Source organism: Dermochelys coriacea, chromosome 3 (assembly GCF_009764565.3).
Source record: "Dermochelys coriacea isolate rDerCor1 chromosome 3, rDerCor1.pri.v4, whole genome shotgun sequence".
Classification (NCBI taxonomy): Eukaryota; Metazoa; Chordata; order Testudines; family Dermochelyidae; genus Dermochelys; species Dermochelys coriacea.
Window position 1 is genome coordinate 17,726,082 of NC_050070.1, and position 27,218 is coordinate 17,753,299.

The 27,218-nt window shown below is 42.2% G+C and overlaps 1 protein-coding gene and 1 long non-coding RNA gene across 7 annotated transcripts in view; one reads left to right on the forward strand and one right to left on the reverse strand.

Annotated features, from left to right (window-relative positions):
- LOC119852563 (WD repeat and coiled-coil-containing protein-like) lies at window positions 1–26,912 on the forward strand. Of its 6 annotated transcripts, XM_043510173.1 has the most exons (6): window positions 1–69; window positions 6,849–6,947; window positions 7,836–8,002; window positions 19,522–21,454; window positions 22,392–22,509; window positions 26,217–26,912. In XM_043510173.1, exons 4-6 carry the CDS (start codon window positions 19,541–19,543, stop codon window positions 26,486–26,488), a joined length of 2,304 nt encoding a protein of 767 aa, XP_043366108.1. In that variant the 5' UTR covers window positions 1–69; window positions 6,849–6,947; window positions 7,836–8,002; window positions 19,522–19,540; the 3' UTR covers window positions 26,489–26,912. The 6 variants fall into 6 exon arrangements, 5 of the variants coding, with proteins under 5 accessions (XP_043366108.1, XP_038249807.1, XP_043366110.1 ...); XM_043510172.1 differs by lacking the exons at window positions 1–69; window positions 6,849–6,947; window positions 7,836–8,002 and adding exons at window positions 13,872–14,111; window positions 18,580–18,804; XM_038393879.2 differs by lacking the exons at window positions 1–69; window positions 6,849–6,947; window positions 7,836–8,002 and adding an exon at window positions 13,854–14,111.
- The window catches only part of LOC119852566, a 5,788-nt gene continuing 4,750 nt past the window's right edge, over window positions 26,181–27,218 (reverse strand). The window contains exon 2 of the long non-coding RNA XR_005291728.2: window positions 26,181–26,475. This is a non-coding gene — a long non-coding RNA (uncharacterized LOC119852566). The remainder of the gene's footprint in view (window positions 26,476–27,218) is intronic.

The following is a 27,218-nucleotide window of genomic DNA, read 5'->3' on the forward strand; positions in this document are numbered from 1 at the left end:
TGTCTGTCTGTGTGATACCTTTGCCGGGAACAGATCAAGGATGCAAGCCTTCCAACTCCTGTAAAGTTAGTAAGTAATCTAGCTAGTAAATACGTTAGATTTTCTTTTGGTTTTTGGCTTGTGAAATTTGCTGTGCTGGAGGGAATGTGTATTCCTGTTTTGTGTGTTTTTGTAACTTAAGGTTTTGCCTAGAGGGATTCTCTATGTTTTGAATCTGATTACCCTGTAAAGTATTTACTATCCTGATTTTACAGAGGTGATTCTTTTATTTAAATAAAATTCTTCTTTTAAGAACCTGATTGATTTTTCATAGTTTTTAAGATCCAAGGATTTGGGTCTGTGTTCACCTGTAGCAATTGGTGAGGATATTATTATTAAGCCTTCCCCAGGAAAGGGGGTGTAGGGCTTGGGGGGGATATTTTGGGGGAAGATGTCTCCAAGCGGGCGCTTTCCCTGTTCTTTGTTTAAATCGCTTGATGGGGGCAGCGTACCAGGTTTTTAACCTAAGCTGGTTCCCAAGGCAAGAAAGAAATCTGTGCCTTGGGGAAGTTTTTAACCTAAGCTGGTAAGAATAAGCTTAAGGGGTCTTTCATGCAGGACCCCACATCTGTACCCTAGAGTTCAGACTGGGGAAGGAACCTTGAAACCTCTCATTTTATTTGTTGTTCTATCACTGTAGTCCCCATTTCCCTATTGTTTGTCTGTATAATCTCTGTCTGGTTCTGTGATTGTTTCTGTCTGCTGTATAATTAATTTTGCTGGGTGTAAACTAATTAAGGTGGTGGGATATAATTGGTTAAATAAACATGTTACAATATGTTAGGATTGGTTAGTTAAATTTCAGTAAAATGATTGGTTAAGATATAGCTAAGCAGAACTCAAGTTTTACTATATAGTCTGCAGTCAATCAGGCAGAAAAGGGGGGAATGGGAATGGGGGTGGGGGAATTGGAATCATGTTTTGCTAAAGGGGGGAATGGGAACAGGGACATAGGCAAGGTTTTGTGGTGTCAGAGCTGGGAAGGGGGACACTAAGGAAGGAAATTGGAATCATTGCTTGCTGGAAGTTCACTCCAATAAACATGGAATTGTTTGCACCTTTGGACTTCAGGTATTGTTGCTCTCTGTTCATGAGAGAAGAACCAGGGAAGTGAGCGGGTGAAGGAATAAGCCCCCTAACAAAAGGGTTAAGGTTCAATATCACATGGCTTATCAGGACCAGCAATGGAAGTTTTAAACCATCAATTTAAAGGCAAGAATTTCTCTACCCCTTTCCCAATAGCATATGGCTAATACTGGTAGGTCACAAGATCTTGGACCTTAAAATCCCAGCATTGCTAGGGGAAAAAAAAAAGTATGTAAAAATAATTTTAGGTAATTTTTAGAGATTTTTAAAATGTGGCCTCTCCAAGTCCAGTACCGTTGTACTCTTATACTAAGGTAGTCTCTGCCCCTTAACACTGGGTAAAGGGGCCAAAGCAGCATATAGGGCTCTAAAAATCTCAAATCCAATTCCTTGAGAGCAGCCAATTCCTTGAGAGGCTTTCTGAGGACACTTTACAAGCCCTGGTATAGGAGATTGTTGCGTGTGGGTCTGGAAGCAGGAAGTGTGTGTCAACAGCTGGCCTGTAGCATGCAGCACTGTGGAAATTCCAGGCAGCAGTGCAGTCCACAGGGCAGCCCAGGGAGGCAGCTGTAACTTAGACAGGCTCCATAATTTACACCAGGGGCCACTCCACCCACCAGAACAACCAGGGGTCAAGAAGGCACAAAGATGCTTTTAAGCCACCTTAGCAGCACCCATTCTCCCTGGGCTGCAAGTTCTATGCTGCACCTCTTAGAATAGCAAAAACAACAAGGAGTCCTTGTGGCACTTTAGAGACCAACAAATTTATTTGGGCATAAGCTTTCGTGGGCTAAAACCCACTTCATCAGATGCAGAGAGTGGAACATACAGTAGGGAGGTATAAATACACAGCATATGAAAAGATGGGAGTTGCCTTACCAAGTGTGTGTGGGGGGTGGGGTCAGTGCTAACAAGCCAATTCAATTTAAGTTGGAAGTAGGCAATTCTCAACAGTTGACAAGGAGGAGTGGAAGTCACTTTTGTAGTGTTAATGAGGCCAATGTAAACAAGGTGGCCCATTTCAAACAAATGACATGAAGGTGTGAGTATTTAGCAAGGGGAAATTAGTTTTTGTAAAAACAAAGAGGAGTACTTGTGAATAGCAGTATCATCGTTGCACTGCCAGAAAAGGGTGATCTTACTCCATGCACTCACTGGAGAGATACTGTGCTATTATCAATCCTGAGCAAAGTACTGGCTACTGTTACGCTGAATAGAATGAACAAGACAGAGGATGAAATGTTACGAGAAGAGTAGGCTTGGAGATCATGTTGCGAACAGATACTCACTCTTCAACAGATCATCAGCAAAGCTACCGTCTGGCAAAGCTCCATCTTAATCAACTTTAAGAAAGAACAAGATAGTGTCCACAGAGAGACACTATTGACAGGTTTCAGAGTAGCAGCCGTGTTAGTCTGTATTCGCAAAAAGAAAAGGAGTACTTGTGGCACCTTAGAGACTTACAAAATTTAAATGAAGTTGATATATTTCCACTCCATACGGCTAAATTCAGTTAGTCTCTAAGGTGCCACAAGTACTCCTTTTCTTTTTGTGGAATATTGCTAGCAGTTAATACCAGACAAGCTGATCAACATAATGAGTTGCTATGATGGAAGCAGATGTGCAGTAAGATCAGATACTGGGCTGCGTGAGTGGTTTGATATTATAACTGGAGTTAGACAAGGGTGTGTATTATCACCAATCCTTTTTGCATTAGCTATACACTGTATGATGAGCAACAAAAGGTGTAAAATGGATAGTGGAGATGACTTGCATGATATTGGCTTTGCCGACAACATTGCTTTACTAAAGTACGACAGGGAACGGAATTATTGCCCTCATGTCAGAGAGAGAAGAGCAAGCAGCCAAAATTGGATTGAAAGTAAATGCAGATAAAACCAAGATTATGAAGATAGGAACTTGGACAACAGATGCAAAGGTGTATGTGAATGGAAAAGAAATCGAAGGGGTAGAAGAGTTCTGTAACCAGGAAGTGTGATGACATTTGAAGGTGGCTAAGATAAAGATGTTCATAAGAGATTAGGAAAAGCAAACACCACTTTTGAAAGGATTAACAACATCTGGTCAAATAGAAGTCTCCACACCAAACTAAAGGTCAGATTATACCATGGAATTGTACTGAGCATGCTACTGTACAGAGCAAAGACATGGCCAGTGACAGTAGCTAACAAAAAAGATTGGAGGCTGGCTATAATGGGAGCCCTCATCTCTGGAGTGCCCCCCAGCAGCTCAGTGCAGTGCCACCTTTGCATCCCTGCCTCAGTTTCCCCTGAATGAGGGTTTTAATAAATCCAATAAAGCTTATATCTTGAACAGCAGGATCTAGTTTATTCAACCCCAAAGACAGAACATCACCCAAATAGGCCTCCCCCTCACCATCTCTATCTGCAGGGAGGAGGGTCTGAGTAACCCTTAGTAAACCTAAAATGTGGCATTGACATAGTGCAGTCCTCTAGTGTAGGTAGACTATAACAGATGTCACTCAAGTTGAACATATGAGCTGCTTTTCCATTACCTCACACAAAAGAGCACTGCGCACACACACACACACGATAGTGGGTTTGTGATTTTGTGCCATTGATTTTTTTTACCAACCTGAGGTCATTCCACAATGTCTCAGATTCACTTTGCTGAGATTTACTTTTCCCCCTGGTGTTATCATCTATTAGAGAATTGCCAGTATCTTGCTGTTACTGACATTTGGATGCGCTTACTACAATAGAACCTCTTTTTGCAGGCAGCCAAAATTGTCCTTGAACTTTATGTCTCCACTATTATTTGACACATACATATCAGCAACCAGATGTGATCAAATGTTTGGTGGCATGTGGTGCCAATACTTCAGTATTGGCACAGAAAGACTGCCTGCAGAGGAGATGACATTTGCAATGTTATGAAAACTTGCCACCGAAAAGCATCCGTGCCTGACAACCTATGTCCTTTGGCAAGTATCCATTCAACTTGTCAGCAGACACCATGCTATCTTAACAGACGAGAGTGTATGCAGCCAAGAAAGGAATATATCTCAGTGTAATACTAGACACAAAACTGATTCATAGCTCCAGAAAAAAAGGCAAACCAGAATTTCACATTAGAGACCCCAATCATTTCCTTTAAATCAAACTAAGACTTAAACATTTACAAACAGGAAAAACATTAATGGTTTGTAAGAAGGCAACATACTAAGAGAATGTAACATCTTATGGAGATATTTGTGATAATTTTGTTAACTTTCAGAAGAAAAGGAATGAAAAGTTGGACATGATAAAAGGTGCTAGCCATATAATTGAATTTTAGTCTTCTGCAATGATTACTTTTCACAACAGGAAAATCCTTTTGTTACAAACTGTTCGCTCTTTAGAGACTAACATATTTATTTGAGTATCAGCTTTTGTGGGCTAAAACCCACTTCATCAGATGCATGGAATGAAAAGTATGGTAGACAGGTATATATATTACAGCACGTGAAAAGATGGGAGTTGCCTTACCAAGTGGGGGGTCAGTGCTAAAGGGGCCAATTCAATCATTGACCCCACACTTCGTAAGGCAACTCTCATGTTTTCATGTGCTGTAATATATATACCTGCCTACCGTATTTTTCACTCCATGCATCTGATGAAGTGGGTTTTAGCCCACGAAAGCTGATGCCCAAATAAATTTGTTAGTCTCTAAGGTGCCACAAGACTTGTTTTTGCTGATACAGACTAACACAGCTACCCCTCTGAAACCTGTTCACTCTTTGTTTCATATATTTCTGAGTTTTGGGAAAGTGGCTTGTACCTCTTTGTTCAGTTGCTCTGAAATATAAAAGAACCCTCTTAGAATTCTATGATCCTCTCTCTGAAACACGAGGGTTCAAGTCTTGGCTGCTAACCAATCATCAGCAGGTGTTCTTAAATTACATACAAGTATTGTTGTGCTGTGAGGAACTGGTGACTACATCAACCTCTTTGAGACTGGGTGTGAGCACACCCTTCAATTAACATAACTATGAAGACAGGTTTCAGAGTAGCAGCCATGTTAGTCTGTATTCGCAAAAAGAAAAATTTATTTGAGCATAAGCTTTCGTGAGCTACAGCTCACTTCATGCATCCGATGAAGTGAGCTGTAGCTCACGAAAGCTTATGCTCAAATAAATTTGTTAGTCTCTAAGGTGCCACAAGTACTCTTTTTCTTTTAACTATGAAGAGAATCACAAGCCCCACAGCTAAGAAAAAAAGGGTTCTGAAAAATGTGAACCCACCAGGTAGTTTTGGCTGGAGTGGAGGGGTTTTGTTGAGTATCTTTTGGGCAAGCGTATGCACGAGTGCGAGGGACAGCAGAACAAGAGAGACTTAGGGCCTGAGCAAGAAAGCCAAGCAAGCAGCCTGTAAGTATGGTGAGACCCTGGAGAACTCTAGAGAGAGATCGAGGTTGGAGGTGATGGCTGAACGAAGCATCAACCTGTAAGCTAAGAAACTGGTCCCACCTGTTTTTGGAAGAGGACTTTGTATGTTCCTTGTAAGTAAGCAAGATTGCATCAAAGAAAATACCAGACTCCATCAGCAATTTCTACACCCAACCGGCACAAGCCCAGGGATCCAACTTTGACTAGTCAACATGGGATAACAGTATATCTAATGTGTTCATCACTGTTATGTTCCCTATGTGGCACTTCCAGCCCAGCTTCATGCCCAAAATTATTTTCACTGAATTAATAATTTAAACAAATAAAAACAAGCCTACTGATATTAAGTTTTAACATTTTTTCCAAACAGTCTTTATTTGGGGCCTAAACTACCTGACAGTGCCCCTGTAAATTCTCCCTTCAGATGTAATAGCAGGCACTCACCCTGGGAGCCCCAATGTGGAACCATGGTTAAATTTCTGCCTCTGTTTCCAAAGTTCAACGCAGTTTGTATACAGCCTTCAAGGAGGAGGGGTAGTATATGGTATGGTATGTAAACAAGCCTGCTTCTGCTATAAGTCCTCAGGCTTCTCCACTGCCTGCAACTTTGCAGTCTCTCCCCTGTTAATTCAGGATATCTCCCAAGCCTTCCTGCCCAGAGAGCTTTATAGTCTCTCTCCTTTGGTGCAGTCTCTCTTTGTGTACTGGGCACAGTTCCTCTCCCCAAGAGACACGACTGGAAATAGCTTCCTACCCAGGTTCCCCAAGGAGTTTTCTCCCCAGGAGCTTCCCCTCTGTGTTCTGGGCTCCTGCCTGAGCCCTCATAACCCTTTATAAGGCCCTGATGTTCTTTAACTAATGAACTACCACCCAGCTACTTATCCAATTAACCATCCACAGTTGGATCTGGGTTGGTTCATTCTCTTTAGTGGAGCCTGGGAGGCTGGGAGCCTGAACCATGACACAGGGTAGACTATAATGGTAACTTGAAAATGCACCTGATTTATGAGGTAATAACCATATCCTTGCTAATAAGCTCAAAGAATATAATGATGATGATGTTAACAGGAATCATTCTCAAGTTATTATTATGCTGAAATTTTAAACATTCAAATTTACAACAAAAGTGAAGAAAAAATATGTACAAATCACAAAACTGGACTAGGTACCTGCAGTGTGGTATTTTAAAAAATGTTAAATAACCTTTTTATTCTTTCCTTCCCCTCTATTCCTTCCTCAATTACCTGTCTCCTGCCCCTCCCCCGGGATCTCATCTATAACTTCTCCTTTCCCCAACCTTTTTTCTTCCCTACAGGTCAGCATGGCTCTTCTCACCCCAACTGCTGTATATTTTTATTTATGTTGTGATTCAAAACAGATTCGAGATGAAGAAGCTGTAAACCACACAATGTAGGTAATTTAAATAATGAAAACACAAATTTATGATCATTATTGTGTGAACCAGAACTTTGTTAAATTACAGGTATTGCGGGATGAGTGGAAGGTTAGAGCCAATGTCAAAATTCCCATTGACTCAATGTGAGAGAGATTATTATTATTATTTATCAAAGACAAAATGTGTGCTGGGACTGAGCCTGAACATGAGAAATGAATTCCACTGTTTTTGTTTTTTAAACAGTATTTTAATTGCCCCATTTTTTCCTTCTCTTTCATGTAAATCTTGGGGATTTTCAGCATCAGCTGAAGGTCAGAAGAAACTGAGGCATCATCTATGTTGTTGGCAAACAAATTAAAAATTCTGAAGAGAAGAACCAAGGGGAGCAGAGAGATTTACTTATTTGCAGTACAATTGTTATGAAATAATCATAGTGATTATGCAAATCACTGCTGTCTGACTGGCTAACAATGGCTGCCAGCCAATCAGAGTACAGGGATTCACATACGGTATTGTAATTGTGAAATAACCATTCAGTGGTTATGCAAATAATATACTCATAACCAGTATTCAGGGAATTGCATAACTGAGAAACAATGTTGTTATTAACAATATAGCATCTCAGCACTCCGGTAGGCTAAGACAATTCCATTTCAGTTTATTGATCTTACATCTGATATAATTTCAATTGTAAATATACTGTAATGTTTGTTATGACATATGATAATGTTTATACCATTTAAATATTTTATAATGTTTATGTTAAATATTTTATAATGTTTGTTTTGTGGGGTCTTTGATTCATCCATGTATGACTTTGTTTTACAGTTCTGCATTTAAGATATTGTATATGTTAAAAAAATAAAAATATTTTGAATTTTTAACTGAATACTCATATAATTGTAGATATAAGAAGAAGAAAGAAATACCTAATATGAAGGCATCTACTGACACACAATTAAAATGAGGTCTCCCAGCCTGAAGAAACAAAATGTTCTAAAACCTTAATTGCTGAATATTACCATTAACATTCAATCTAAGGATACATCAAACCGTTGTTTTGGAGAATACAGGTATGCAAATTATCTAAGCACAATTCACTGTAAGGTTACAGAAATATGATTGGTTTCAGAGTAGCAGCCGTGTTAGTCTGTATTCGCAAAAAGAAAAGGAGTACTTGTGCACCTTAGAGACTAACAAATTTATTAGAGCATAAGCTTTCGTGAGCTACAGCATGCATCCGATGAAGTGAGCTGTAGCTCACGAAAGCTTATGCTCTAATAAATTTGTTAGTCTCTAAGGTGCCACAAGTACTCCTTTTCTTTTTGAGAAATATGATTGTACTCATGAATTAGTTTCTCTCTCAACAAACTGATATTGACCAGTAAAGCCCCCTAGTGGCCAAACACTACTTTAAATATAGGAAAAAAAACAGGACAGTAGAAATCTCTTAAATGCCTAGTGCTAAGAAACTTGCTAGGCTAGCTACACTTCCTGTTTAAACAACTTAGCAAAAGTTTTCTTATTAATCAATGGCTTGAAAATACCCATTAGTCCCCAACTACACCAGTATCAATCTCACAAAACCATAACTTCTACACATTCTATTCTATTCTATTCAGGTTCTTATGACACTGTGGTATCTCGGCACCTTTCAGAGCTAAAACATAAACAAAGTGACAAGCATCTCTCAAACAGGTTTTGTCTCCATTCCTCCTATCCAGGGGAGAGATGGAAGAACTAATGCATCTACTTAATTTCCTGTTCATCTCTGTGTCAAGATTGTTCTCTGTTGTTCATCTACAAATGTTTTGTCCTCTCTACTTTTAAAGGTGACCTGTAAAGGGGAAAACAAAATGGAGTTTGTACCCTTTTTGATAGTTTATGATAACCTGAAAAGTTGCGGGGGCAGTTTCTATGTGTGTTTGTGGAGAGGCAGGGTATGTAGGATATTTGAGGTTTCAGATTTTTTTTAACATTAGAAATTTATTTACTCACTTCAAGACTAGTTTATTGTAACTTTATAGTATCTAGGTCTGAAAGCTGCTGCAATGAAGAATCACTATTTTGTGCAAAATATAGTAGCTCAACTCACTCCTTTGTTCCAATCCTTCCACTGCTTCCAGTCTATTTCCATTGCCAGTTCTCAGCTATGGAATGAGCTTGCTGAGGAGATCAGACTGGAGTTTGACCAGTTTCAAGTTGCACTGCAAGACCTTGCTGTTTGACAAATCTTTTCCACCATAGCCATATTAAGGGGAGGAGGAAACCTTCTTCCCTGCATTCATCTTGAGCACTCCTGCTGATCTCAGCTAAGCAATATGTCAGAAGGAAACAGGTGACATGTCAAGTAGGAAGCACCCAAGCTATTTTGAGCTTTCTAGGACAGAAATAACGCTTTCTATTCCATCCAGTTGCCAATAGATTGTTATAGATAAAGTTTAAGACCAGAAAGGACCAATAGATCATTTAGTTTGACAACCATTAATTTTCACGCAGTTACCCCTGTAGTGAACCCAAAACCTCATGTTTGGCTAAAGCATATCTTTCAAAAAAAGGCATTGAGTCTTCATTGGAAGACATTCAGAGATAGACAATCCATCACTTCTCTTGGTAATTTGTTCTAATTGTTAATCACAGTCACTTTTAGAAATGTGTGCCTTATTTCCTATTTGAATTTGTCTGGCTTCAGCTTTCAGCCATTGGTTCTTATCATTTCAGCCATTGGTTCTTATCACTCCACAAGGTTAAAGTGCCCTTTAGTATCCAGTATTTTCTCCCTGTATTTACACACTGTAATGAAGTCACCTCTTGATCTTCTATTTGATTAGCTAAACAGATTGAGCTCTTTAAGTCTCTCATTGAAAAGCATTTTCTCCAGTCCTCAAGTTGTTTGTGTGGCTCTTTTCTGCACCCTCTCCAATTTTACTGTAAAATCACCTCCCTACTCACTATTGCCATTTATACATCCCCAGGATTACATTAGCGCTTTTAGCCACAGCATTGCACTGGTTGGCAACTGATGGTGTTGCTTGTCCACTATGATTCCTAAATCCTTTTCAGAGGCACTGCTTTCCAGGATACAGTCCTGCATTTTGTAGGTATCACATGCATTCCTTGCTCCTAGATGCAGAGCCGTCCCTTGGATATGGCGAATCAGGGTGACCATCCCAGGCCCCAGAGTTTGGGGGGCACCGCAGGAGGGGGTGAAGAGGTGAGGCAGGTGGACGAGCGGGGTGAGGAGGCGAATGGCAGGTGGGCAGAAGGGATGAGGAAGAGCCCCCTACCAGAACATCCCCTCCTCCCAGCACCTCCTGCCCACCAGCAGGCCCCCCGATCAGCAATCCCACTCCCTCTCAGCGCCTACCACAGATCAGATGTTTTGCCCACAGCGTCAGGAGGCACTGGGGAGGAGGGGAGAGGAGTGAGGGCGCAGAGCGCTCAAGAGAGGGGGTGGAACTAGGAGGAGAAGAGATGGGGCGGGAAGAGGCAGGGGTGGGAAAAAGCAGGGCAGGAGTGGGGCCTTGTGGGAAGGGGTGGAGTGGGGGCAGGAGTGGGGCGCGGCCCGGCGGAGCACCCTCCAGCAGATTAGAAACTCAGCACCTATGTCCTGGGCCCTGCACTCCCACAAGGGATGGCCCTGCCTAGATGTATAATTCTGCATTTGGCGGCATTAAAATTCCTTTTGTTAGAATGAGCCCATTTTACCAAGAAATCCAGATTGCTTTGTATGATTCTCCTGTCCTCATTATTTACCCCTCCACCAAACTTTGTGTCTCCCTATATTTTATCAGCATTGATTTTATATGTACTTCCAGATCATTGATGAAAATGGTGGTCACTGTAGAGCTCCACTAGAAACACTATCATTCAATAATGATCTGTAATCTGTGACTGTCAGCCAGTTCTTAATCCATTTAACATGTGCTTTCTAGATAATGTATATTGTTAAGTTTTTAATTAGAATGTTGTGCAATTCTAAGTCAAACACCTTACAGAGTCTAAGGATATTACATCTACACACTTACTTTTATCAGCCAAACTTGTAATCTCTTGAAAAAATGAAAGCACATTCATTTGACAAGACCTAGTTTCCATAAAGCATGCTGACTGGCTTTAATTATATTCCTAACCTTTAATTCATTATTAATTGAATCCTGTTTCAACTTTTCCTTTACTTTCCCTGAGTTGGATGTTAGGCTAAACACTCTATACTTACCTAGATCATCCTGCTTGCTGCTTTTAAATGTTGGCACAACATTAGCAGTCTGCAACTCCCCTTGTATATCCCTGGGTATTCCAAGATTTATTAAAAATTCACATCTGTGGGCCTGAGATCTCCTCAGCCAGTTCTTTTAGGACACTTGGGTGCAAGTTATCCAGGCCTGCTAATATAAAAATGTTTATCCATAGTCAATCTGCTTTAACATCTTCCTCGGTTGCTAATAGACTAGAAAGTATTTTGTCATGTGATATAGGCACATCATCCTGATTCTTTCCAAATACAGAATAAAAATAGTTATTGAACATGTCTGCCCTTTCAGCATCATTATTAATAATTTTACCATCTCCATCTAGTAATGGGCCCATACCATTGCTAGGATTTCTTTTGTTCCTAATAAACTTTAAAAAATCCTCCGTACTGTTCTTAGCTTTGCCAGCCATGGATTATTCCCTAATATAGTGGTTCCCAAACTTGTTCCACTGCTTGTGCAGAGAAAGCCCCTGGCGGGCCTGGCCGGTTTGTTTACCTGCCGCGTCCGCAGGTTTGGCCGATTGTGGCTCCCAGTGGCCGCAGTTTGCTGCTTCAGGCCAATCGGAGCTGCTGGAAGCGGTGCAGGCTGAGGGACGTACTGGCCGCCGCTTCCAGCAGCTCCCATTGGCCTGGAGCCGCAAACCGCGGCTACTGGGAGCTGCAATCGGCCGAACCTGCGGACGCGGCAGGTAAACAAACCGGCCCAGCCAGCCAGGGGCTTTCCCTGCACAAGTGGTGGAACAAGTTTGGGAACCATTGCTCTAATATCTTTAGTATCCATTATCAATTGTCTACATTTTGTAACTTCTAATTTGTATTAATTGCTATTTTTGCTTTTTTCCATTTGTGATATATTGCTTTTTTATTTCTAACTGTTGCCTGCACTTTGCCATTGAACCAGGATAGACTTTAGTCAAAGTTGTCCTATTTCTTGGTTGTGGAATCATGGCTTTTTGGCTATCTAAACTTTTCTTTAAAAATTCCCAATATTCATTCACATTTTTCTGTCTAAAATCTTCATCCTACTCAATTTTGCTCATAATTTTCCTCATCTTGGGGAAATTAGCTCTTTTGAAGCACTAAATGTATACTACTGGTTTGGCCTGTCCTTTGTTCTATCCTATTGAATGTAACCAGGTCACAAATCACTGGTCATTTGGTAACCACCAACTTTTAGTCCAATGATTAATTCATTTTTATCCATCATAATGAGATCCAAAATAGTTACCTCATAGTAGGCACAATAACTTTTTGTTTTAGAAAATTATCATCTATAACTTTTAGAATAATGTTCTACTACTGGCTGCATGAGACCTCCAGCATATGTCTTCCTCCCAAGCTGAAGAAGCCCATAGTAACACTATTTTTCTTTCCACACATTACAGACAGGTGCTTAAGGAGTAACTCATTCTGTTCTCTAGTTGATTTGGTGGTTACAGACCCCCACCGTTACACTCTCCTCGGCTGTTACCACATTGATCCATATGCATTACAGATCCTGGGTTCTGAGTTATCAGTAACTCTAAAACAAGAAATATTGTCTTGAATGTGGAGTGCCACCCTTTCACCCTTTACGTACTTTCTCCTTCCTAAACACGGCATAACCAGTGATTTTAACATCCCAATCATGCAACTCATCCCACCAGGTTTCAGTGATGCCAATTGTACTAAATTTCTTCTCATCAATGAGAATTTCCAATTCATCTTCCTTGTTACTCAGACTCCTAGCATTGGTATAGATTTTCTTCTCTTCACAGTCTTTGCCATGTTGTTTCACTTTGTTCTCGATATGCTGAGTTTGTACCACCTTTGCCTTCTTAGCATCCTCCTTTTCTGCTGCGAATTTAAGACCTTTTTTATGTCTGCCAGCACAGATGCCAAAGCAAAGATGTAACATGCTTGTGGCAAATTACTTAGCAATCGAGCTGCCACATTTTGGATTTGCTTCAGGTTTCAAAAGGCTGTAAAGTGTATTCTCTAGCCTGCATTGAAGCAGTCCAATCTAGAGATGACAAAGTTGCAAGGTCTACAACTGCAGGAAATGTGCATAAGATTTAAGTGTCTTTGTAGAGACCTTAGATGGCGCTATATAAGTATTATGGAATATTATGATTGAGGATTCAGGACCAAAGATGCTGCATTCCCTATATTCCCCACTTTGCATTAAAGGTGATCCAAAAAGGGGGAGAAATAAATCAGGTGTGTGTCCTTGTTTGCACGTTTATCTTGTGTGAGATGCAATGACAGAGTCCGGATGTTGTATTCAACCCCCAGTATCGCACCACCAAGGCCTTTGTGCAGGGACCCTTAGTGCTCTCCTCTTGACGCAGCCCGTGAAGCGCCCCCGGGAAACACAGGGAAGCGTGAGGCGCGGGCAGGCCGTGGCGAGGTCAAGCGCTAGGTCTGGTCGGCACATGGAGGACCTATGGCACCATGAGGCATTGCCCTGGGCTCTCGGACCATCCACCAGGGGCAGACAGGTCCCTAGGGCGGGCACTTCTGCAGGGGAGGACCGGCCAGGCCCAGCAGGAGGAGGCTGCCGTTTGTGAGATGGAGAGTAGCCCCGCCCCGCCCACTGCAGGAGCCAGGGGGCGGGTCACAGACTCCGGCTCCGCCCCTATGAGTCTCCGGGGTTGTGGGCTAGTGGGGGGGGGAAGGCACGCGCCCGCCCCATTGCATTCTGGGCGCTGTAGTTTTCCCCCTAAGAGGAGTCCGCGGGTGGATCACAGAGCTTCAACGCAGGAGGCTAGAGTGCCGCCAGGGGGCACAGAAACGACGAGGGGTGAGGTAGAGCGGCTAAGAGCCCCGAGGCGCGAGACCTGGTGCCACGACTCAGTCCCACTCCCCCGGGCGGGGCTGGGACCTCGGTCTGCGGGTGCCAGCGCCGCCATTTCACCCGCTGGGAGCCGGGCCCAGCAGCCGCTCGGGTAAGAGGAGCCGCTGGCGGGCAGCTGCCCCCATGTCTGACCGCTCCCGAGAGTGCGGCGTGAGCGCGCGCGTGGGGGGGGGGGGGCGGGAGGAGCGAGAAGGAGGAAAACGGGGTAACGGGCCCGCGTGGGAGTGGGAGGGAAGCGGGGCGGAGGGGAAGCAGTGCGGGCGGGCCCGCGAAGGGGTGGAACAAAAGGCAGGCGGGCGGGCGGGCGGGCGGAGAAAGTAGTGTGGGCGGGCCGGGGGCGGAGAGTGTGGGCGTGTAGTTCTGGGTGGGAGGTGCCAGGAGAGAGGAAACCCCGCCTACTACCTGCCCTTCCCCCCCCCCCCGCTGTGAGGGGCCAGAGGGTTATGCATCTGTCCGTCCCTGCCAACTTCCCCTCCCCCTCCCCGATGCCCCAGGGGTTATAGGCGGCATGGGGGTGGCCTACTTCAGGGTACAGCCCGGCAGCCAGTCGTCCCGTGATGGGAGTACTAGGGCGAGGGGTGCATCTCGCTCGGCACGTGGGCTCTGTCCCCACCCGCCCCAGCACCTACAGTCTGAGAAAGCGCTTGTGGGAAGGAGTCTCCCTCGCTGGCAGAGAGCTGGTCCCCAGGATAGTAACCGTGCCTCATAGGCCCAGGGACCAGGATCCTTGCCGTAGGGCAGGGAAGGTGTGTTCTCGCCTGCTGTTCACAGGCGCAAGGGGAAAGGGAGGCAGAGAGATGTAAAGACTGACCCTGTCAAACATGGGAGCCTAAAGTTGGGCACCTTAACCCATATTTAGATAGCTAAATAAGTACCCTGAATTCATATGCCTGACCTCTCCGATTCCTCTGGGACTCTTTGGAAGCGGTGGGTGTTCAGCACCTCTGAAAATCAAACCACCAGTTTTACTCCGAAGGGCATTCTGCGCCAAAATAAAAATTCTGCACACAATAATTGTAAAATTCTGCAAATTTTATTTATCAAATAAATGTGGAGGCCCCAGTATGGCAGTGGGGAGCACAGGCCACTGGCTGCACAGAGGTGGGAGAGCACTGTACAGCTCCCCTTGAGACACAGACTCAGCAGTGAGGCTGCACCCAACCCTGACACACTGTAAGAACCAGGCCTGCTTCAGAAACACCCCAGGGCCCTTCCCCTCTGTGTCAGGTGCATCAGATGTGGGTAGGCAGGCTTAGCAAGGCAGGATCCAAGTGTGGAGGGGCTTAGTGTGGGGGGGGATCCAGATGTAGGTTGAGAGGGTTCTGGGTGGGGCAATCTGGGTGCGGGCGGCTCAGTGGGGGATCCGGGTGTGGGGGGGATCTGGATGCACGGGGCTTGTTGGGTGTTTCTGGGTGCAGTGGTAATGGGACCCTGCAGGGGGTCCAGGTCAAGGTGGTTTGGGTTCAGCGTGGGGGTGAGGCTCTGCAGGAGGGTCTGGGTATGAGGGGGTCTGGATGAATGGGAGTTGGGCGGATGGAGGAGTAGCTCCCTGTACAGGGATCCCTCCCCCTGCAGCTGAGAAGTGATGAGAGCAGGAAGCGGAGTGGGGTGGAGAGAGTTTGCAGAGCTTCCTTCAACCGGGAGAGAAATCTGCGGGTAGGTCTCACTGGGTCCTGGATGCCATGCAAGGGAAGAGGAAGCCCCGTCTTCCCCAGCCCAGCCGGGACTAGCAGCTGAGCCTGGTACAGGGAAGGAGCCACCAGCCGAGTCTTCCACAGTCCTGCCTCCTGGTCCACAGTGATTTACCTCTCTGCTGTCTGCCTTGGGCCCCTAAAACATACTGCTGGGGAGGGTCTCATGACTGCTCTTGTGGTTTCCCTTTGTTTCCCTGTCAGAAAGTCATTTTTTTTGTAGGGAAGCAAAGAAATGGCAGGGGACATAAATTCTGTGCGTGTGCAGTGGCACTGAATTCCCCCAGGAGTACAATTTAAGTGCCTGACTTTAGGCTTCCACATTTAAAAATGGTGGTCTAAGTTACTTACTCAGAGTTACAGAGTCAGAGCTGGGGGTAGATTACAGGAGTTGCTAATCCTGTGTCTTAATCTGTTGTATCATGCTCATTTTTAAAGTGGCAAAATAAATCTCAGATAGTTTGTCAGTATCTTACAATTATACAGTACTGTTTATTATGAAGAATGACAGGTACAGGGAAGGAGATAAAACTAATGGGCCATTTTTTTTGTGCTACATTTTTTCAGGTCTGTTGATGATAGGTGAAAATTTCTTGTTTACCTCTGCAACAGACTGAAATGTCCATATGGTGTAGGTGGCTTATTATATCTGACTGGGTGTTAGCACCTCTCTTGCAAGAGGTACCTGTCAATATCACCTACCTGAATTTCCATGTAATGCAGAGTATTTAAGAATGAGCAGCTAGCAGTTTTAGTCTTACTGGTTAATGATAGTCACTTAGCAAGAGTGAGGTCAGTTTTACCTGAATTCTGTGAAGGTGGAAGGTTAGGTAGATTAGTAGAGCTAGATGGGCTGTATGGTTGCTGCTGCTTCCTAGTATCTAAGGCAGTGGAACGGGAACAGTGAACCACGGCCACTGGGAGTTGCGGGCAGGCAGCCGTGCCTGCGAACAGTCAATGTAAACAAACTGTTTCATGGCCCGCCAGTAGATTACCCTAATGGCCATGGGCGGGCTGCAGGTTTCCCACAACTGGTCTAAGGCCTGGTCTTCACTAGAAAATTGTGTTGGTTTAACTACTATGGTCACTTGTGTGACAAATGCATATCCCTGAGCGGAGTAGTTAAGCCAGCCTAAGTCCTTATGTAGATAGCGCTAGGTTGACGGAAAAATTCTTCTGCTGACTAGCTACTACCTTTCGGGAGCTGGATTACCTATGCTGATGGGAGAATCCTTCCTATCGGCATAGGGAGCATCTACATTGAAGCGCTACAGCTGTAGCGTTTTAAATGTAGACAAGCCCTAGGAATATTGTGTAACAAATCATTAAGGGCCCAGTGTTCCCTCCAGCAACATAAGTGAACAAGACTCACATTGGCTGGCACTAAGTAGAAGAGTGGTGCAGAAGCAGGGAGCACCAGTTTCGTGGCATGCTGTCCTAAAGCTACACTGTTCTGCTGTGGTAGATCTTTCTGGTAGTCTTTGGGAGCTTGGTAGTAACATGGCTTTAACTCTTCTTGTTTCTACCTAGTAAATATACCACAAATTATAAATAAAATAGATTACTTTCCTAATATTAGTTTTACATGTAAGCAATTGCAGTAACTGCTGCATAGATGTTATATGATCACAAATGAGAGGAGAGTTGGTCCATGCAATTGTGAATGAGAGGGGCGGTGAGCCATAAGACAGTCTGTCTACACTGAAAAAGTTTGAGAACCACTAATCTATGCAATTAGAGTGAAAGGAAAGATGGCTTTATTTTTAAAGCACAGAAGAACTAGTTTCCACTTCCATCTCTGTCACAGATTTCTGCTGTGGCCTTGTGCAAGGTACTAGTGGATTTTCACAGATGATGAACACCTACTTGCTTTGGGCAATGCAGGTGCTTGGCACCACTGAAAATCAGGCCACAAACCTTAGGGCCTCAGTTTCCCCATCTATGAGATGGAGACTGTAATGCCTACCTCAGAAGTGCTGTTGTGAGGTTAACTATTATATAACCATTAACTATTATATAAAGGATTGGTTTGCCCTGAGAGATCTTTCCTGGTTTGTTTAACTGTCCTGTTTGTGTTGGTCTCTGTAGACAAATTTAAAAAAAAAAAAAAAAGGAGGCAGTGCCTTGTAGAAAAAGCTCCAAGACAGCACACTGAGTGCATTTTGTCACACAGCTCAAAATGACTTTAATATACACTATCAAACAATCACATTTGTAAAAAATGTCTTTACTTGTGACACATGAGAGTATTAAAACTGAATTAATTGAACGCCATTAGGGGGCTGGAGCACATGATTTATGAGGAGAGGCTGAGGGAACTGGGATTATTTAGTCTGCAGAAAAGAAGAGTGAGGGGGGATTTGATAGCTGCTTTCAACTACCTGAAAGGGGGTTTCAAAGAGGATGGATCTAGGCTGTTCTCAGTGGTACCAGATGATAGAAAAAGAAGTAATGGTCACAAGTTGCAGTAGGGGAGGTTGAGGTTGGATATTAGGAAAAAACTTTTTCACTAGCTAATGTAGTGAAGCACTGGAATGGGTTACCCAGGGAGGTAGTGTAATCTCCTTCCTTTGAGGTTTTTAAGGTCAGGCTTGACAAAGCCCTGGCTGGAATGATTTAGTTGGGGATTGGTCCTGCTTTGAGCAGGGGGTTGGACTAGATGACTTCCTGAGGTCCCTTCCAACCCTGATATTCTATGATTCATTTATGGTGTTTTATTAGTTTTGTATTCTACTCAGCTTGCACATGAGAGAGGCTAATTTTTGTATTTGTTTCTTGAAGACATTTAAAACATGGTGTTTTATTGGTCATGTTCACAGTTGTATGTTGAACCACAAGATTTTTGCCTCCCTGCTTTCCTTTACGCAGTTGGTCTGTTGATAGGAGTAGCCATATTGTGGGTGATGTTGGCACTACTAGCCAATTAGAGCCAGTTATGACTAATCCAAAATTATGCTGAGGCACAAAGCCAGGACAAGAGCTGACTGGACCAGAGAGCCCAGCCACGAATCTCTGCTGCCGCCTCTCCTCCAGATGCCTGGAGAGCAGCATAAGAGAGCCACTGACTTCTGCCCCTGCAAAGAGAAGAGGAAGGCAGGGGGTTGCTGAGCAACCCCTTCAGCAAACTTTCTTTGCTTGCTGGAGTGGAGACAGGTAGAGAATAGTGCTCCCAGCTGGCTGGAAGAGCCCTGACCCTTAGCTAGCTGTCTAAACGTGTGAGTGTATGGCTTGTGACCATGCAGATTGCTGACCTCAGGCTGAGGGAAAGTGGGCCACAGTGACCAGGCTGAGTTCAGCCTTCCAGCTCAAACAGGAGCAATTGACTGACCCCGCTCTAGTTAAACCATGGGCAATTATACTGTTTTTAACCTTTGAGGAGGAAGCAAAGCAGGCCTCCTATGGCTGTCTGACTTGCAGGGAAACTTGCAGTGTAGGAAGAGAATTGTGCAGCCTGGAAAAACCCTGGTCAGGAGGGAGATGCAGGTCTCCACCCAAGAGAGATGAAGCCTGGGGGCTGGAAATCTGAGAGTAAGTGGCCTTATTGGACCACAGAGGGAGAATGTGGGTGCAGTTACCCTGAATTTTGACAGGTGGAGTTTAGTGAGAATATCAACACTGCCCCCAGGACAGATACAAATACTAGAAAATGTACTGAAAGGAATAATGCTGCATTGGCAGGATGATATATGTTAGATGACTTAGTGGTTTTTTCCCCATCTCTGATTTACCTGATACAATATAATGCATTTAACTGCAGAGTTGTGATCAAAATCTCAAGATTAATGTATCACTTGTTTTCAATAATTACAGATGCCTCTCACTAGAAAGAATGGAGCTGGGAAAAGGAAAACTTCTGAGAACTGGCCTTAATGCTTTGTATCAGGCAATCCACCCTGTGCATGGTATTGCCTGGACGGATGGGAAGCAAGTGATACTGACTGCTTTACACCTTCACAATGGAGAACCAAAGTTTGGTGACTCGAGTGTTATTGGTCAGTTTGAACATGTTCATGGGCTTTACTGGGGCCCATGTACTAGAGACACCACGACTCTGCTTGCTGTTCAGCATAAAAAGCACATCACTATTTGGCAGCTGAACTACAACATTTCAGAAAGGAATAAACTCTTGGTTTCTCAGATTTGTGAAACTGGTGAGCCATTTCCAGTGCTTCCCCAGGGCTGTGTGTGGCATCCAAAGAAAGAGATCTTGGCTGTGCTTACTACACGGGATGCCTCCGTCTTACACTCTGTTCGTCGTAACAACTCCAGAATTAAAGCTGATATAAAAGGTAGTGGTCTCATCCACTGCGCTTGTTGGACTAAGGAAGACAATCGCTTAGTAGTTGCTATAGGCAGTGCCCTTCATTCCTACATATGGGATGATGCTCAGAAAACTTTAATTGCTTGCTTCTTTTGCCCAGTATTTGATGTGGGAGGCTACATCTGTGCTGTAGAAGCTACTTTGGATTCCCAAGTTGCTGTTGCTACTGAGCTTCCGTTAGATAAGATCTGTGGCTTAAATTCAGGTATTGCATTTGAAGTCCCAGCTGGTGGTGAAACAAATTCTTTTCCTTCACCGTCTACCTTGTTATGTGGTGATGAAGAGTTCTCCATAGATGTGGGAAAAAAATCACTAGACTCAGAAAAATCTGTGCCTGTTGTTTCAGTACCTTCTCCTTCATCAGTTCCTGTGGATCTAACCCATATCCTTTCCAGCAAACAAAGACTTAGTTCCAGTCCCCTTATCCATCTTAGGCACAAGGATTATCTAACAGGAAGTGGCCAGGACTCTTCACACCTGATCTTGGTGACTTTTGAAAGAAAGGTAACGACCACCCGAAAAGTCAGCATCCCAGGCATTCTGGTCCCTGACATAATGGCTTTTGATCATAAAACTCGTACTGTGTCAGTAGCCTCCAATACTTGTAACATTATTTTGGTCTATTCTTTGACTTCATCCCATTTACCCAATATTCAACAAATTCAGCTTGAGAAAAGTGAAAGACCAAAGGGCTTATGCTTCCTGACCAATAAATTGTTATTGATTTTAGTTGGAAAACAGAAATTCACAGACCCAGCATTTCTGCCATCGTCAAGGTCAGACAAGTATGTCATCCGTTTGATGATCAAAGAAATAAGTTTTGAAGAGGGTTCTTCAGCATCTGCAGGAACTAGTGGTAACTCCAGTTTGAATGCCTTTTTGAACATACCTGTGAAAAGAGAGCCACCAGAAATTCTCTCTACCGAAGTTCATCCTCTAAGTAGCAGACTCCTGATACCAGGTCATGCTATTATTCAATCTCCTAGTAGCAGAAGAAAACTTATTGAAGAAATTAAAAGCCCTACTTATGAACAACGCCTATTGCCAAGTGTGAGAGACATCGAAGAAAGAAAGATTTCCATGGATTTTCCTCCAGCTCTGGAAATTTTGGATGTTGAACCAATTAATCGATCATTGGTCCTGCATGGGCTTAGAACACCTACTGCATTTTCTAACAGACCAGCATCTCCAAAAGGTCAGGCGGATGTAGTTCCTGAAATTTCAAATTCTCCTAAAAATAACAGTCTGCTAGGTGAAAAAGAAGCAAGTTATTTATCTAAGAACATAGAAAAATTATGTGGCAATTTTTCAGAAGTACAGCATCACCTTTCTGAGCTAACAGAACTTCTAAAATCCAGGAAGAAATTTCTTCCAGCATACCCGTCTTCTCAGGAGCCCTCTTTTATTAACATCACTTATCAGGTAACTTTTAATGCTGAAAGCTAAAGTGTAAAATCTGTTTGTGGACATATATTTTAAGATTATAGATATCTTTAAAATGTATAGCTCTGCAAGAGTCTCATTCCAGATTATGCCCAATAAGGCCCCACTCCTGCAAACAGTTATTCATGCGTTTAACTTTATACACATGAGAAATCCCATTACATTCAGTTGGATTTAGTTAGGGCCTTAATTTCTATGTGGTATAAGAAGGATTGGGGCTTTAATTCCTATGCAGAAGAGATGTTTTACCAACTTGTATCCCAGTCCCTATCTATGGTCGTGGTGCTAACAGAATTGTCTATTATCAGATTTCCCTGACAGGAAATAAAAAAAGATTAAATATTTGACATCGCATAAGATTTTAAACTAAAAAATTTTGCCATTTCACAAGTATATTGCTTCACTGTTTTTCATCCATACTTTATTTTCATCACTGGTGCATGTAGTACACGTAGGGCCATATTTTAAAAAAGAAGTAAAGATAATGTTATAGTTTAACTATTAATAGGGTTCAATTTATGTCAACAATGGTTCCATTATTCTGCAGATTTTAAACAATGTAAATGATATGATTTCTATTAATGAGTTTCTGCTATTCACTACCCCCACCTTCTCACTTATGCTCATATCCTACAGCCAGATCCAAGCCCCTGCACCTTTGTGGATTCACATTTACTTCAGTGCATGGGTCCACATATACAGATTCAGTTACAGGATCAAGGCCTTCTGATGAAGTTCTATTAAGGTCTAGTGCTCTTTCATATTTAAAAAGAAATGCTTTTCACATCTAAAAATTCTAGGTAATTAAACCTACTCCCATGGATGGCAACTTTTAGTTGCTACCCTCATTAATTTTTTAAGAGTTTAAACAATTGTTGGGATCCAAAACCTAATGGTTTCTTTCTTGTATCTACAGAAGCAGCTTTCTGGAAGTGCGGTAGATGAAAGGCGAGCTGTTATTCTATGTAATGGTAAACTCCGTCTAAGTATAGTTCAGCAGATTTTCGGTCTCTCTCTTGTTGAAATGCAACATGGTAAGTTCTGTTCATCCAATACAATGAAGTTCAGATATGTGACATGCTCAGTTTGCATTAGCAACACATATAGTCTTATTTAGAAAAAAGACAAGGTGTAAAAAACAATAACAGTATATTAAGAATATACCCAATTTATTTTCTTGTATTAAAATTAGTTCCTTTTTACCTAAAATCTGGATTTCCTGTTCAAAGCTTTATGTTAATTTGCCTTTGTTTTAACTAACAGGTGGAGGTGCAGGAAAATCATATCTATCCCCTTTTTTATTCAGACTTTTTAGCTCTTTTACAAAGAGAATTCTGACTAACAGGTCTGGTTGTCTCAATTAATCATTTCTTGGAAACCCTGTTCAGTATTTTAACCTGTCAACTTCTTTATCTACTCTGATATAACCAAATTTTTTAGTTCTTTTTTAACACAGCAAAGGCAGCTTTGGGGATTTTGTTATGCTTGTTTTTCTATTTGACAATGGCAGGAGAAATCAATCTTGTATATATATTTTTTTCTTCTCTGCCATTATCCACTCACCCCACACATACCCCACATCCAACCCATGTTTGTTTGTGGCAAAGATATAAAACATACATCTTTGAGATATGAAATGTTTCTCTGCTGGAAATGTTCTGTACAATAATTTCCAACAACTAGAGTTTAACCCTTGCAGGAAAAGTCCATTGGCATGTTGCTGTTTGCAGCTGTTAAAGATGGAGGCTACTGCTTCATACTTTCAGGAGTACTGATTTTTCAGTACATGGTGGTTAGAGTTCAGATATATTTTATATTCCTATGACTAGATAAAATCATTGTGCATCATTCACCAGTGCTTACATTCTAGGAAAGTTTATTAATACAATTTTGTATTTATATAGTACCTTTAATATTGAGAGATTAAAAAAACCCTTTATACTGTATAAAAAGTTATTACTTCAGCCACCACTGAAATGCAGCCATCTCTCTGGTGAAACATGATGATTATTGGACAGCACACAGTGGCGCACACAGACTTATGGCAAGTCCACTAGGGAAAAGCAGACAAATTTTGGAAATGCAGCGTCTAATTACCTAAACTGAAATTCGTCCAGGATAGTGAGATTAACATAACTTCTTTTACAAGGAGGCCCCTGGAATCTTTAATGACCACCAGTGACTAGGGCCTCTATTTTATGCCTTATCAAAAAGTCATGATTAGTTATATTGTCTAAAGTTTATTTTTTTCAGTAGAAAAAAATCATGGTTTTTGTCATTTTTTAAATGAACATAAGTAATATTACTGGCTATATTACTCATACTAGTAATAGTATCTTCAAATGCCTGAATCGTAAAGTGAGGCTCAAATGAGGCATTAAGCATAAGATTAAAGTTCATGTGCTTTTAAACTATAATCTTTTTGTGACATTTCTTATAATGTGTTACGTAATAGAAGTAAATGGAGCAGCTGGGAAATGTGCTTACTGAACTAACTTTTTTTTTCAAACCAGTTTTATTTTGTGATTGCAAAAGTGATGAGATGAAATGTGAAAAGACTTGCTTATTGGATGTGAAATTAGCAAAAGTATACACCTCTGATCCAGTAACATTTTTACAGTTTGAAAGCATGTTTGTAGTGTAACACTAATAAGAATATTACATGAAATGCATCAGGCCCAGAGATTTGGGACTTGAAGAATTTTTCCCTTTTAATATTATCTCATTGGTTTTTTTTTAACCCAGTCATACTTTTGGCTTTCACAACATCCCCTTGGAATGAGTTACTCCTGGGGGAATTCTGAACCACTGCGCAATTTGTGCAGAATTAATGTTCTGCGCAGAATTTCCTTTTTTCCCCTCATAGAAATATGCTGCAGAGCTGCTGGCTGCCACTAGGGGCCGCTGAACCCAGCAGAGCCTGGCTCGCAAATAGAAGGCTATGTCTGATTTTTCACCCCCCTGAGCCAGCAAGTTAGAGCGCTATAAAATGTAAGTGTAGACAAGCCCAAAGACACTGCTGAAGGGAGGGGGAGGAGGAGGAGCTGGAGAGTTCCCAGCAGCTGCAGTTCCTGGCATGCCCTGGAGAAAGGAGTCAGCGTGCAGGAAATGCAGTACAAGCCCAGGATCCAGCATCAGTCTGTTTCTGTCTCTGGATTTCTGGGGGGTAAGGAGTGCCAGTGTCTGGGCTGGGGTGGTGCCCTGCAGTTGCGCTCGGGGGTAGAGGGGTTGAGAGTATCTGGGCTTGGGGGGGGTGGGCACAGGTGTCTGGCTGGGGGGTGGGTGTCCCACAGCTGGGCTCTAGGAGAAGGGAGTGTGGGTGTCTGGCCCCCCTGCTGGGCTCTGGGGAAGACTGGAAAGAGAAACAGGAACTGGGTTGTCATAGGGGTTTCTTTAACTCTCTACTCCTGTGGGGATTTTTTTTTTATTGTTTGTATTGTTACTGACATAGTTGCTGGCAGGTATTTTGAAATAAATTACCAAAATAATTGAAACTGGTGTGATTATATAGTAGTATTTTGACAAATAAAATATGCAGAATTTTGCAATTTTTTAAATTTTTTGGTAGAGAATTTTTAATTTTTTGGCACAGAATTCCCTCAGCAATAAATGAGTTCCACAGGTTGACTATGCGTTGTGCAAAGAAGTACTTCCTTATGTTTGTTTTAAATCTTCTGCCTAGTAATTTCATTGGGCGACCTCTGAATCTTGTGTTACGTGAAGGGATAAACAACACTTCTTTAATTCACTTTCACCACACCATTTATGATATTCATAGACCTCTATTATATCCCCCCTTAGTTGTCTCCTTTCTAAGCTGAACAGCCCCAGTCCTTTTAACCTCTGTTCAAATGGAAGCTATTCCAGACTCTTAATCATTTTTTGTTGCCTTTCTCTGTAGAGACACCCCCAAGGGAAGAATTATAGGTGCCAAACCCGGTTAGACTTGCTTGGTACCCACAGCTGATACACAGTTGTGTATAGTTGATACACTATAGCTCATGCCCTGGTGTCAGAGTGTGAGAATTGCAGAATTCTACCCAGGGACAGATAAATGCAAAAGGCCTGACGTCAGAGGGGCTGCACTCAGAGAGACCAGAAGGCTAGCCCGGTATCCAGGATGGGGCTTTTATGCCAAATTGAGAGTTTTGAGTTGGGTTTTACTTAAAATATTAACTCAAATGTCAAGAGTATAGTAGGTAGTTGATCTTATTTAGCTCTGTTGGCACTAAATGTATAAATATTTATAACTTGTAAGAGACTGAGTACTGGTTTATGTATTGCTTTATCTTGTTTTAAATATTCTGTTGACTTGACCTATGAATATTTAATTTGAACAGGAGACTAGAAAAGAAGAAAAAGGCACATCTAGATCTTGTTGTTCAGAATTTCATTCCGGATGCCTAATCTAAAGTTGTGTCAAGATATATGTGTTGTAGCTGTGGCTTCTGGTGGGAAAGTTGGCCTGAGAGAACTGGCTTTTGCACAGCTGTTGTCTAATTTTCAGTCAACAGCATATTACACAACAATACATGTATTTTCTTTCAGAGAAAATCCAATTTATCTCACTTCTAGGGTTAGCTAGAAAAAACAGTAAACATTCATTTCTTGTAAAATTCAATTTTCAGATTTTGTGTTGCATGAAAGGGTCAGTATTGGGTAATATTATTTATACCTAAAATATACTGAGTTGCAAAAAAAGAAGTATTGTTAATAAATAGATATTTTAATGTCCTCATAGGTTCAACCTGGATTGTTCTCACAACTGACAGTGAAGGCTTTGTTCCATTAACATTCGGATCCATGCAGGCGATAATCATAAGAGATGCCAGTTCAAAAGGCTATAGCACCCATTCTTCCAAAACTTTGGATATCATCAGTTCTACAGAAGGGTATAGACCCATTTCTTCAGAAAGTCTGGATATCACTAGTTCTTTGGAAGTCTTAAGAGAACATTCTTCTAAAAGTCTAGACACCAGCAGCTCTTCAGAACCGTCAACCTGTAAAATGTGATTTTGAATTAAGATGACAGTAGCTGTTATAGTTGGACAGTTTTAAAATCATTGTCACACGGGACGGGAGCCTTTACGTAACTGTCTGTATATTACAATTGATATATCTGTTGAGTTTTTCTTGTAACTAATCTTGTACAATTATGTTGGGTTCATCACTCGATAAATCTTGTCTCTTATTTATTTAGCCCTCTTTACACCAAGTTTGGAAACTAGCACTTTTCTACTCAGCAATATGTGTTCTCAACCTTTTTTTTTTTTTTTTTTTTTTTCCTAGAAATCATAGCCCAGGCCTTTGTGTCTGTGTCTGGACATCTGGCTTTCTACAGGGTTCAGAAAAAGGGCTTCCTTACCATCTTGCCTCTGATTTGTTTATAGTTTTAGACTACAGGAGAACTCGTATAATAAAAAATATGTAGACAGTTCTGCCTTTTTTTTCTTTATTGAAGGCAAAAAAACCAAACTGGTGGTCAGATCCTGAACTTCTCATAGTTTTTATTCAGAAACTCTGAAGACAAATTTTTCTTATCTACACAAGAAAATTTTATACCTCTTTTCCAACAGTGCTGGTAATGGTATAAGCACCAGCGTAACAGGGTTTGGGCATATTTGTCACGTCATGAAAACTTTATAGCCCTTTTCATGCTAGCACTTGCATCTGTACTAGCACTTGTATAGTTATACTGTTTCTGGAAAGCAGGTACAAATGTTTCTAGGTTTGGCATGTAAAC